The sequence below is a fragment of the Mastigoproctus giganteus genome, chromosome 6, assembly GCF_048544385.1.
Source record: "Mastigoproctus giganteus isolate SK-2022 chromosome 6, ASM4854438v1, whole genome shotgun sequence".
NCBI classification, from domain to species: domain Eukaryota; kingdom Metazoa; phylum Arthropoda; class Arachnida; order Uropygi; family Thelyphonidae; genus Mastigoproctus; species Mastigoproctus giganteus.
This window is the reverse complement of record NC_143580.1, coordinates 148,793,134-148,805,563: the sequence shown is the minus strand read 5'-3', so window position 1 is coordinate 148,805,563 and position 12,430 is coordinate 148,793,134. Positions and strand designations below refer to the sequence as shown.

General features: G+C 38.0%; 1 protein-coding gene across 1 annotated transcript in view; it reads right to left on the bottom strand.

Moving 5' to 3' along the window:
- LOC150084650 (papilin-like) overlaps positions 1 to 12,430 on the bottom strand; it is a 967,274-nt gene that overhangs the window by 582,597 nt on the left and 372,247 nt on the right. Inside the window, exon 11 of the mRNA XM_090376529.1 lies at positions 3,454 to 3,580. Within this exon, the coding sequence (XP_090232655.1) occupies positions 3,454 to 3,580 (127 nt within the window). The remainder of the gene's footprint in view (positions 1 to 3,453; positions 3,581 to 12,430) is intronic.

The following is a 12,430-nucleotide window of genomic DNA, read 5'->3' as shown; positions in this document are numbered from 1 at the left end:
GAAAAACAATATGCAGGATATTTCAGAGACTGCTGGAAGTCATTGCGGTACAAGTAAACACATTGGTTGTGTTAGGGTAGCTAAGAATAGAAACAGGTGCATGTATACTTGTGTGTACACCAATGCTAGGAGTTTAGTAAATAAATTTGATGAATTTGAGGTTTTGCTCAAAACATCAAAGGCAGATATAGTTGGGATATCAGAGACATGGTGTCACACAGATAAGGAATGCAGAACTGGAATTTGGGGAGTACAACGTCTACAGAAAGGATAGACAGGATAGGAAGGGAGGAGGGGTTATGCTATTAGTTAAAAAACACATAAAACCAAGGAAGTGAAGCCAGTCGACATCGATGGACAGGGCAGTGTCGAGTCAGTTTGGTGTGACATAAGCATGGGTAAATCAAAATTGAGAGTAGGAGTGTGCTATAGGCCTAATGACTCTGATGAGTATAATAAGATAATGCACAGGGAAATAGAATGAGCCAGTAAATCAGAGTCTTATAATGGGGGATTTTAATTTCCCAGATATTGACTGGAATTTGTGGGTTGGTCACTCACACACTAGCAAGGCTTTTGTGGATTTATTGGATGATTGTTTTCTACACCAGCATGTTCGGGAGGAAACTAGAGGGAGTAATACCCTTGATCTGATTATCAGTAGTGATTCTTCATGCATTAAGAATCTGCAGATAAAGGAACCACTAGGTGGCAGTGATCACAGTGTGCTGAAGTGGGATTTACTCAACGAGGTAACTACCATCAAGGGGAAAGGGAAGGGTTTTTGCTTTCGTAAAGACGACTATGATGGGCTCAGACAGTATTTAAATTCTATACAGTGGGACCAACTGATGATGTTACCAACAGCAAATTCAAAATGGGAAGCATTCAAGGAACTAATCTTGGAAGCTACCAGGCTTTACATACCAACCAAGAAATATTGTTCAAGGTTCAGGCCTAAATGGTTGTCAGATGAACTAATGAGACATATGGCAGAGAAGAAAAATGCATGGGATACATACAAATTAATGGGTGACATGGAAGCCTATGATAGATATAAGTTGGTCTGTAACCAAGTCACAAAGGAGATTAGGCAGGCAAAGGCAGATTATAAGAAATCCTTGGCAAAGGATGCAAAGAAAAACAGAAAAGAGTTCTTTACCTATTTAAACTCAAGAAGGAAAGGGATGAATCAGATTGGTCCACTGGATATTGATGGTTCAACAGTTGAGGATCCTGCTCAGGTGGCTAACAATCTAAACGAGTATTTTGCATCTACATTCACGCATGAGGAGTTATTCAGGAAGGAGAATGATGTAGGTAAAGTAAACATTTGCAGTGAGCTGGATGATTTTGTAATAACTGAGAGGAAAGTGGAGGAGAGATTGTTGAGGATAAACATAAAAAAGGCACCTGGGGTGGATGGGATCTATCCAGTTATATTAAAGGAGGCAGCAAGGGAAGTAAGGAAACCCCTGGCCATAATTATGAGAGCTTCTTTGGACTCAGGGGAGGTACCCATAGACTGGAGATGTGCAAATGTAACCCCAATTCACAAAGGAGGATCAAAGGCTGACACAAGTAATTATAGACCTGTTAGTTTAACTTCGGTTCCAGGAAAATTAATGGAGGCACTGGTTAAAGAAGCACTGCAGGATCATCTGGACAAGAATTCAGTTATAGCTCAGACACAGCATAGTTTTGTTAAGGGCAGGTCTTGTCTGACCAATTTGATTGGATACTATGATGTGGTCACAAAAGAACTGGATGCAGGGAATAACTTTGATATTATATATTTGATCTTAGAAAGGCTTTTAATACTGTTGCACATACAAGACTGCTGCACAAATTGGAGCAGTGTGGCATTGGAGGCAAATTGCTGCTACGGATAAAGGGATGGTTGAGTGGCAGAAGACAGAGAGTGGTAATTAATGGACACTGCTCAACGTGGACTAATGTTATTAGTGGAGTTCCTCAGGGTTCAGTGTTGGGTCCATTGTTGTTTTCTGTATTTATAAATGATATAGATGATGGTATATCAAGCTTAATGTCCAAGTTTGCAGACGATACAAAGGTTGGCAGGGTTGTTAAGGACACTACTGATGCTATGCTGCTGCAACAGGATCTGGAAAGGTTAAGCAGATGGGCTGAGAGGTGGCAAATGAAGTTTAACATTGACAAATGTAAAGTACTACATATGGGAAACAGTAACCCCAGATCAACGTATCAACTCTGTGGTACTACGCGTAGAGAATGAAAAGGACCTGGGGGTAATTGTGCAGGCAGATATGAAGTTCTCTGAGCAGTGCAGGCGAGCTGCAAGAGTAGCTCATGGTGTCTTGTCAATGATATACAGGAATTTTTCTAGCAGGGATAGGGTGTGATTATTCCCTTGTATAAGGCATTGGTCAGGCCACACCTTGAGTACTGTATACAGGTCTGGAGGCCTCATTTCAAGAAGGATGTAGAGCTGCTGGAACGGGTACAGAGAAGGGCAACAAGATTAGTGAATGGAACAAAGGGTTGCTCTTACGAAGAAAGGCTTAAGTTTTGCAAATTACAGAGTCTGGAGACTAGGCATCGGCGAGGTGATCTGATAGAGGTGTATAAGGCTTTGAATGGCTTGAGCATGCTAAATGCCGATGGGATTCTTCCTCTTGCTCAGAATAATCACCTGAGAGGGCATAAATTCAAATTGAGGAAGGACGGATGTCGGATAGATGTGCGGAAATTTGCCTTTAGCCAGCGGGCAGTTGGTTTGTGGAATAGACTTCCATCACTTGTTGTTGAAGTTGATAGCCTAAACAAATTTAAGGCTCAGCTGGACAGGTATTTCGAACGAACGGAGGGGTGAAATCGGAGTAGTGGTTGTGCTTTTTTTTTTTCTTTTTTTTTTGGCTGATGCTGAATAAACTTGCTTTCTTGCATCATATGCCTCTACTAATGCTAATGCTAATGCTAGTCTGTAATCAACTTATATTATTGGCTTTTATCAACATAAATTTTAGTATATGCAATGTTTAGCTTGTGATGGCCAAGATTGGATATTTCTGCATTCCTTGCTGTAGAAATATTGCAAACTACTTTGGTCATAGTATGCCAGCTCATATAGTATGCCAATTCATATGGTGATTGCAAAGGAGAAAAAGAAAAAATACTGAATGTCATGTATACCCAATGTCATAAGCAAAACTGGGAAAATTTCTCAGTTACTCAAGAACACTGTTCATTAATATAAAGTCAAAAGGTTATTAATAGAGACTTACTAAATATATACATATATCAAAAAATAATATAGTAAATGATAGCAAAATAAAGTAATATAGTATATGATAGTAAACAATCATATATCAAAAAATATATAGTTCTACAATTATTTACTATTAGAAATGTAAAACTATCCTGTGCAAGAAGAATTTACAACACTTTAATTACTCTAGTTATGATTCTCACCTAGCAGGACAAGGTTGGATATTACAACTGCGATTATTAGATGGCTTCATATTGGCATCACAGAGGTATTCTGCAACTACCTCAAAGTTACTTGTACGAGCACAATTTACAGGCCTTACTTGATTACCTACAGAAAACAAGCAAGCAAAAGATATAAAGCATTTTTTTTAATTAATGAAGGGCATGAATATTATTAAAGGATAATAAATGCATAAAAGCTTAAATTAAATTAATTAGGTTAGAAGTCATTCCTAAATATAAGTGCAGAAGGCCGGTAGTAGTGGTGGCCTGACATGCAGAAATCATACCCAAGAATAAAATGTATATCAACAAATAAGTATGATTTCTGAAGCTTAAAATTTTCAAAGTTTAAAAAAAAAAAAAAAAAACCAGACTGTTTTCTATTTTCGGAAAGAAGAGGGTTTATTCAAGTTTTAAATAAACTTGATGTTTGGAGGTATACAGTGTGAGAAAAAATGTACAAAAATATCGTAAATTTTACAAATAGACACACTCGCTCATATGTTCCCCCAAAATCAATTTTTTTTTCTGACCCCCTCAGCCCAAGGGAATAAAAAAGATGTAAAACAATCACAGTAATTGATTTGTTTTTAAAAACTGACCAAACAGTGTTCATGTCCAAAGTTCAGTTCAGGATCAAACTTTCCTAACTGCCATTTTACAAACGACAAGACACTTTGTCTATTCGTTACACAGTCTAAAACGAAACCATCAGCAATGAAAATTTATCTGTTAAAAATTAGAATTTTTCATAGTTTCCAGAACAATAGTTGCAGCATGATTCGTGATAGTAGTATTTCCAAATTTTAACAAGAATCAGTTCCAAAGTAACATCTCCGAGAACTAGTTCCGGGAATATACAAGTGATGTATGGGTTTAAAAAGCCATATTTCTCTATTTGTGTGTGGAGTTATATGTATATGTGATTACTATCTGTTTCTCGGTAGACTGCAAAGATGTGTGAATAGTTAAAATATACCCTCGTGTTTGTTTCCGATATAAATGAGCGTGTTTTTCAGGTGAAAATCAGATTTTACTCAGCTTTGTGTTTTTTCATAGAGCAAAAATATCAATTTATTAAGATAATAAAATGAAAAAGCATTAGTTTATTCAACTAATATTAGGAAAAAATGTGCTTTTTGTATAGCCTACCTTTTTGGATATATCAGTAATCGTATTCATATGTCTGGAAAATAAAAACTTGATCATGTTCACCCCTCACAAAGGGCTGATTCCTCTGGGTGAGTCGGTAAAACTTCAAGAGCTACATTAGGGAACTGCCGAAAGGAAATTAGTCAGCTGAGAGATTGACGTGTACAGGCGTGTTTTCGCTAGTGATATTCAAGTGAACAAGGGGAATTAAAAGAAACTGCATTCTGGCTGCTGGTTGAAGCTATATGTGTTGTGCTTTCATCCAGCTAAGTGCAAAATGTGTTTTCTTATTTGCTTAACAATGTGTAACCTTGTGATAGATTTGACATGGAGATGAATATATTTCCAGTGAATAATACAAAAATATTGAAATGCATGTGAATTATCGTTTTGTGTGTTTGTGCTTTGCGAGGCAACTGCACAATTCTGCTTCCACAGTGGAGCAGTTCTTGTGAGTTTTTGATTCAGTTTGACACCGCAATTCCAAAACAAAAGCTTTAGTGACTATTCCCTTATTAAGTTGTTAAATAGTTTTTGGCTTTTGTAAATGTTATCAGTGCCTATGTTTACTAAGAGTAAGCTTAAGTAGATTTCGAATTCAATCTTAAACTTTTAACTTTAGAAATTTTTACCATTAAATCGATCCGGAGATTGCTAAAACACACAGACCACACAGACACATGCACTCATTCATTGCAGATACAGTGGAATCATACATGAAAATGTTTTCAATCACACACACACACACACACACACACACACACACACACACACACACACACACACACACACACACACACACACATACACACACACACTAAATTTAAAGTTTTTAACCCTGCAGAAACTGGCAGTGTCAGTTTTACACACCATATAAGATCGACAAACATGTTAGTCATACCACTATCAACAGAGAAATACTAAGTTTAAGGTTTTTCATCCCACTTACAAACATTGCGTCTGCTTCATGGTGCCCTTTATTAAGCTTGTAAATAGTTTGTGTGTTTTTGTTAACTTTGCTTTTTGAAAATTCTATAAGCACCTGTGGTTAATAAGCCTAAGTACTAGAGAGTGAAAAATTAACTGTTGACAATAAAAACGATCATCTTAATGCTTTCAGAATGTTTAAGAGGGCTTTAAGAAAATGCATTTGATAACATGTGTGTTTTGGTTTGTTTTTGGAAATCTAAGTAGAGACAAAACCCACACTTGATAATGCTAAAATATACAGTTTTATTCTCAAGGTAACATCAAAAATAACCTAAAATGCCAACTTAAACGTTGGTAATTTTCACTTAAACTCATTTAAACAAGCATACTTGATGTCGCTTAATATACACTTTTATTGTTGTTGTGACAGCTAAAACATAAAACATTAAAGCTGACAATTTTCTCATTAACATCTTGTGCTAACAACTAAAACGGCAAAATTACAATCTTAAGGAAAAACTAACTACAGTCACTGAGAAATAGTTTTGCAAAAATGAACACAAACAAATGTCAGAACCACTAGGGCTCCAAAAGAAAGGATTTTGTACATGTTATCTACCAACATTTTTTAAATTGTTTGGATTAAGTTTCAAAGAAGGAGAATTCCTCCCTCATTGTAATTTTTATTTTCACCCAATAAAAATTATTCTTTTGCAAATATTATCTGTGTCTGTGTGATTCTTTAGCATTAAAGAGAAAAACAACCTTTTTAAGAGTTTAATTTAAAAATCTTACCTTGGAATAGATTTCACACATCAAGAATATACAGAGATTTAAAAAAAAATTACAATCATTGCAGATAAACTAGACTAGGTTTAATTTTTCAGCTTTTCAAGAACAGGTAATAACCTTTTAACAGCATAAAACTGAAAAGACTTCAAGCACACACACACAGGTTTAATTTTTCAGCTTTTCAAGAACAGGTGGACAAGCAAAACTTTAAGAATACAGAGAATTTTATTTTCAGGTCTCAGAAACAGATGGAAATAGAAAGGAATTTTAATCTTTCAGGAAAAAAAAAAAAGAAAAGAAAAGAAAGGTTTTTCATCCTGTACACAAACAAGATGCCACGTCTTGGGTGTGGCGGGTGGGCAGGTGTGGCAGCCCTCCCTACAGCATACACACTCCAAAATAAACTTCCCAGAAGATGACCCTCCCCACAACATAACTACCCCCAAAATAGACCTTCCCAATTAAGACTTACAATACATTGTCACATAATTAAGGCTAAAATTATTCATAAAAATTCACCATGATGTCACAACTGATATATTCAAAGACTACATCTAACCCGAAGCTAGCGGGGAATACGCACTGTCGCGAGGAAACATCTCAGCTCGCCACACGTAATGATTGCAGATCACGCCCCCAACCCGAAAGGCAAAAATAAATTCTGAAATTATCACTAACGCCATCTATCAAGAGAAAAACAAAGACCAGAAACATATAAACCGATTTTTTTCCACCCCCATGTGTACCTCTCACCCCTTTCGCAAAGGATTCTGGGGCATTCATATACTCTCCTGATACTTACTCAATCTTACTTCTCATTCAATGGCACTTCCCTACAAACATATATCTAGGTTCAGCAAAGGGGAAACTCCTTATCTGCCCATCCCCATCTTCTGTCAATCTTTGTTGGCAACCAAGAATCTTCCTTCTTAGACCAATAAACAAAGAAGATTGTCCAAGCCAAGGTTCAGATATTCGGACAACATCCTATCAGTATGTAACCGTGACACATACAGCCTTGTAGAATTTTTTTCCAACTTAAAAAGTTACCAAGAAATGATTCCCTCCAAGTTAGAAACAGAAGAGAACCAATACCGCTGGCAGAGGTGAAAGTGATTCTTGCAATGCTTTTATTGGAATCATCAGCAGCCTGAAAAAGAAGATGCAGGGGATTTCAGAAACTGCTGGGAGTCATTGCGGTACAAGTAAACACCTGGAGAGATTGTGCAATATTTTTTTTTTTTTAAATGAAAACCCCAAACACGAAGGTATCAAAACCTATAGTACTTAGTACCGGGCATGGGTTGAAGGAAAAGAATGGGGGGGGGGATCCCGGAAACTTTGCTCTAGAGACTAAACATGGGTTTCACCACTTCAAGCCTCCAATAAGCAAAGTGGTGGTATTTCACCGGTTGATGAAAGTCATCTACCACCATAAAATATTCCTTGATATCATTCTAGCCAAGTTCTATAAACTGGAAACCAAGGTCTACATAAGATGCTTAATTTTAAATCATCCCACTCGATTGATTCCAAGGTTGGAGTTAAAGTTCTACTTCCAGAGATCTCTACAGAGCTTTGTGAGAATACCTGCAACAATTAAACAAATATCCTCAGAGTGTTAAAGAAAAAGCCATAACCAGTAACACATCTGCATTCCACATTATTAAAACTTATACTTATGTATGTCTGCCAGGGGCAGAGGTTGATGATGTTGTAGAGCAGATACCATCTTTTGGGGGTACAAAAGGTGATGTTGTTGTACATATTGGCACTAATGATATTAAGATTAGGGGACACGCAGAATTACTTAACAAGTACAGGTCACTGTTGAAAAAAAGCCGTGAATTAGGGTTGAATTTTAAAGTGTCTGCAATTCTGCCAAGACACGATAGGAGGGAGAATATGATAAGAGCTTTGTCAATCAATTTGGCCATGGAGAGATTGTGCAAGGCTCAAGTGGAAGAATTTTTCTCAACCTGATCTGTGCTTGTTAACAGGAGAGACTGCTTCTACAGGGATGGGATACACTTAAATAGAAAGGGTGTAAGAATATTTGCTGATGGTATCGAGGCAGTGTTAGATGCATCGGAAAACTTCTAGCTTGAGGGGTTACAGGGACTAATAGATTAACAGTAGCCACTGGCAGAGGTGAAAGTGATTCTTGCACTTCTTCAATTGGAATGAGCAGCAGCTTGGAAAATAAGATGCAGGGGATTTCAGAGACTGCTGGGAGTCATTGCGGTACAAGTAAACACATGGGTTGTGTTAGGGTAGCTAAGAATCAGAACAGGTGCATGTATACTTGTGTGTACACAAATGCTAGGAGTTTAGTAAATAAATTTGATGAATTTGATGTGTTGGTCAAAACATCAAAGGCAGATATTGTTGGGATTTCAGAGACGTGGTGTCACACAGATATAAGGAATGCAGAACTGGAATTTGGAGAGTACAATATGTACATGAAGGATAGACAGGATAGGAAGGGAGCAGGCGTTATGCTATTAGTTAAGAAACACAAAATCCAAGAAAGTGCAGCCAGTTGACATCGCTACACGGTGCAGTGTCGAGTCGGTTTGGTGTGATATAAGCACTGTGAAATCAAAATTGAGAGTAGGAGTATGTTATAGGCCTAATGACTCTGATGAGTATAATAAGATATTGTGCAGGGAAATAGAATGGGACAGTAAATCAGAGAGTCATAATGGGAGATTTTAATTTCCCAGATATTGACTGTAATTTATGGGTTGGTCACTCACACACTAGCAAGGCTTTTGTGGATTCATTGGATGATTGTTTTCTATATCAACATGTTCGGGAGGCAACTAGAGGGAGTAATACTCTTCATCTGATTATCAGTAGTGATTCCTCAGGCATTAAGAATCTGCAGATAAAGGAACCACTAGGTGACAGTGATCACAGTGTGCTGAAGTGGGATTTACTCAAAGAGGTAACTACCATCAAGGGTAAAGGGAAGGGTTTTTGCTTTCATAAAGGCGACTAGAGAAGTCTGAGACAGTATTTAAATTCATTATGGTGAGACCAACTGATGATGTTACCAACAGCAAATTCAAAATGGGAAGCATTCAAAGAATTAATCTTGGAAGCTACTAGGCTTTGCATACCAACTAAGAAATATTGTTCAAGGTTTAGGCGTAAATGGATGTCAGATGAACTAATGACACATTTGGCAGAGAAGAAAAATGCAAGGGATACATATAAATTAATGAGTGACATGGACTAGGGAGGTCTGAGACAGTATTTAAAATCTATATGGTGGGACCAACTGATGATGTTACCAACAGCAAATTCAAAATGGGAAGCATTCAAAGAACTTATCTTGGAAGCTACTAGGCTTTACATACCAAATAAGAAATATTGTTCAAGGTTTAGTCCTAAATGGATGTCAGATGAACTAATGAGACATGTGGCAGAGAACAAAAATGCATGGGATACATATAAATTAGTGGGTGACATGGAAGCCTATGATAGATATAATCTGGTCTGTAACCAAGTCACAAAGGTGATGAGGCAGGCAAAGGCAGATTATGAGAAATCTTTGGCAAAGGATGCAAAGAAAAACAGCAAACAGTTCTTTACGTATGTATGGGGCTCACATCTGGTGAGTATAGGCTTGGCACACCCAGGGTTCTGAGCTGGATATCATCATTCTTCTCTTTCTTGGTGATTCCATTCTACTTTTGACTTGCTCTCACTCTCTCTCCCTCTTTCTTACGTAACTCGGGAATTTTTTTTTGGCTGGCGCCGCATAAGCCTCAGGCTTCCTTGCACCATATGGCTAATAATAATAATAATAATAATAATAAGTATGTAAACTCTAGAAGGAAGGGGATGAATAAGATTGGTCCACTGGATAGCGATGGTTGAACTGTCGATGATCGTGCTCAGCAGGCTAACAAACTAAATGAGTATTTTGCTTCTAAATTCACACATGAGGAGTATTCAGGGAGGGGGAATGCAAGAGGTGAACTAAACTCTGGCATTGAGTTTACAAAATCATCTAGGCAAAGCTAGATGATTTTGTAATAACTGAGAGGAAAGTGGAAGAGAAACTATTGAAGATAAACATAAGAAAGTCACCCGTGGTGGACGGGATCTATCCAGTTATATTAAAGGAGGCAGCAAAGGAAGTAAGCAAACCATTAGCCATAATCATGAGAGCTTCCTTGGACTCAGGGGAGGTAACCATGGACTCGAGATGTGCAAATGTGACCCCAATTCACAAACGAGAATCAAAGGGCGACACAAGTAATTATAGACCTGTTAGTTTAACTTCTGTTACAGGGAAATTAATGGAGGCACTGGTTAAAGAAGCACTGCAGGATCAACTAGACAAGACTTCAGTTATAGCTCGGACACAGCATGGGTTTGTTAAGGGGAAGTTTGTCTGACCAGTTTGATTGTACACTATGATGTGGTCACAAAGCAACTGGATGCAGGGAATAACTTTGATAACATATATTTCGATCTTAGAAAGGCTTTTGATACTGTTGCACATGGAAGGCTGCTGCACAAATTGGAGCAGTGTGGCATTGGAGGCAAATTACTGCTATGGATAAAGTGGTGGTTGAGTGGGAGAAGGCAGAGAGTGGTAAACAATGGACACTGCTCTTCGTGAACAAATGTTATTAGTGGAGTCCCTTAGTGTTCAGTGTTGGGTCCATTGTTGTTTTCTGTATTTATAAATGATACTGATGATGGTATTTCAGGCTTAATGTCCAAGTTTGCAGATGATAAGAAGGTTTACAGGGTTGTTAATGACACTAATGACACTGCACTGCTGCAACAGGATCTAGAAAAGTTGAGCAGATGGATTGAGAGGTGGCAAGTGAAGTTTAACATTGACAAATGTAAAGTACTACATATGGGAAACAGTAACCCCAGAGTAATGTATCAACTCTGTGGTACTACACTGACAGTGGTAGAGAATGAAAAGGACCTGAGGGAAATTGTGCAGGCAGATATGGAATTTTCTGAGCAGTGCAGACGGTGTGCAAGCGTAGCTCATAATGTCTTGTTAATGATATACAGGAATTTTTCTAGCAGGGATAAGGAAGTGATTGTCCCCTTTTATAAGGCAATGGTCAAGCCACACCTTGAGTACTGTATACAGGTCTGGAGGCCTCATTTTAGGACGGATGTAGAGCTGTTGGAAGAGTACAGAAAAGGGCAACAAGATTAGTGAATTGAACAAAGTGTTGCTCTTACGAAGAAAGGCTTAAGTTTTGCAGATTACAGTGTTTGGAGATTAGGCACCTGCAAGGAGATTTCATTGAGGTGTATAAAGCCTTGAATGGTTCGAGCATGCTCAATGCTGATGGGACACTTCCTCTTGCTCAGAATAATCACCTGAGAGGCAATAAATTCAAATTGAGGAAAGACAGTAGTAGGATAGATATACGGATGTTTGCCTTTCGCCAGCGGGTAGTTGGTTGGTGGAACAGACTTTCATCTTTTGTTGTGGAAGTTGATAGCCTAAATAAATTTAAGGCTGAGCTGGACAGGTGTTTGGAACGAATGGAGGGGTGAAATCGGAGTGATTTTTTTTTTTTTTTCTTGGCTGATGCTGCATAAGCTTTCTTTCTTGCATCGTATGCCTCTACTAATGCTAAATCCCATCCTCGTTAGCATTAGTAGAGGCATACAATGCAAGAAACAAGCTTATACAGCATCAGCAAAAGAAAAAAAGCAACCCTACCCATTTCACCCATCTATTCATTCCAAATGTTTGTCTAGTTCCAACTTGAATTTATATAAGCTATCAACTGCCACAATGACAGATAGAAGTTGGCTCCAAAATTCAACTACCTGCTGGCTAAAGGAAAAATTCTGCACATTTATTCAACAATTGTCTCTCTTCAATTTAAGTTCATACCCCCTCAGGTTTGAAATCTGAGCAAGATGAAGAATCCCAACAGTACTGAGCCTGCTTGATCCATTCAAGGCTTTATGCACCTTAATCAGATTGTCTCACAGGTGCCTTAGTCTCCAGACGTTGCAATTTGCATTACTTACCAAACCTTTCTTCGTAAGAGCAGCCCCCTTTGTTCCCCACACCATT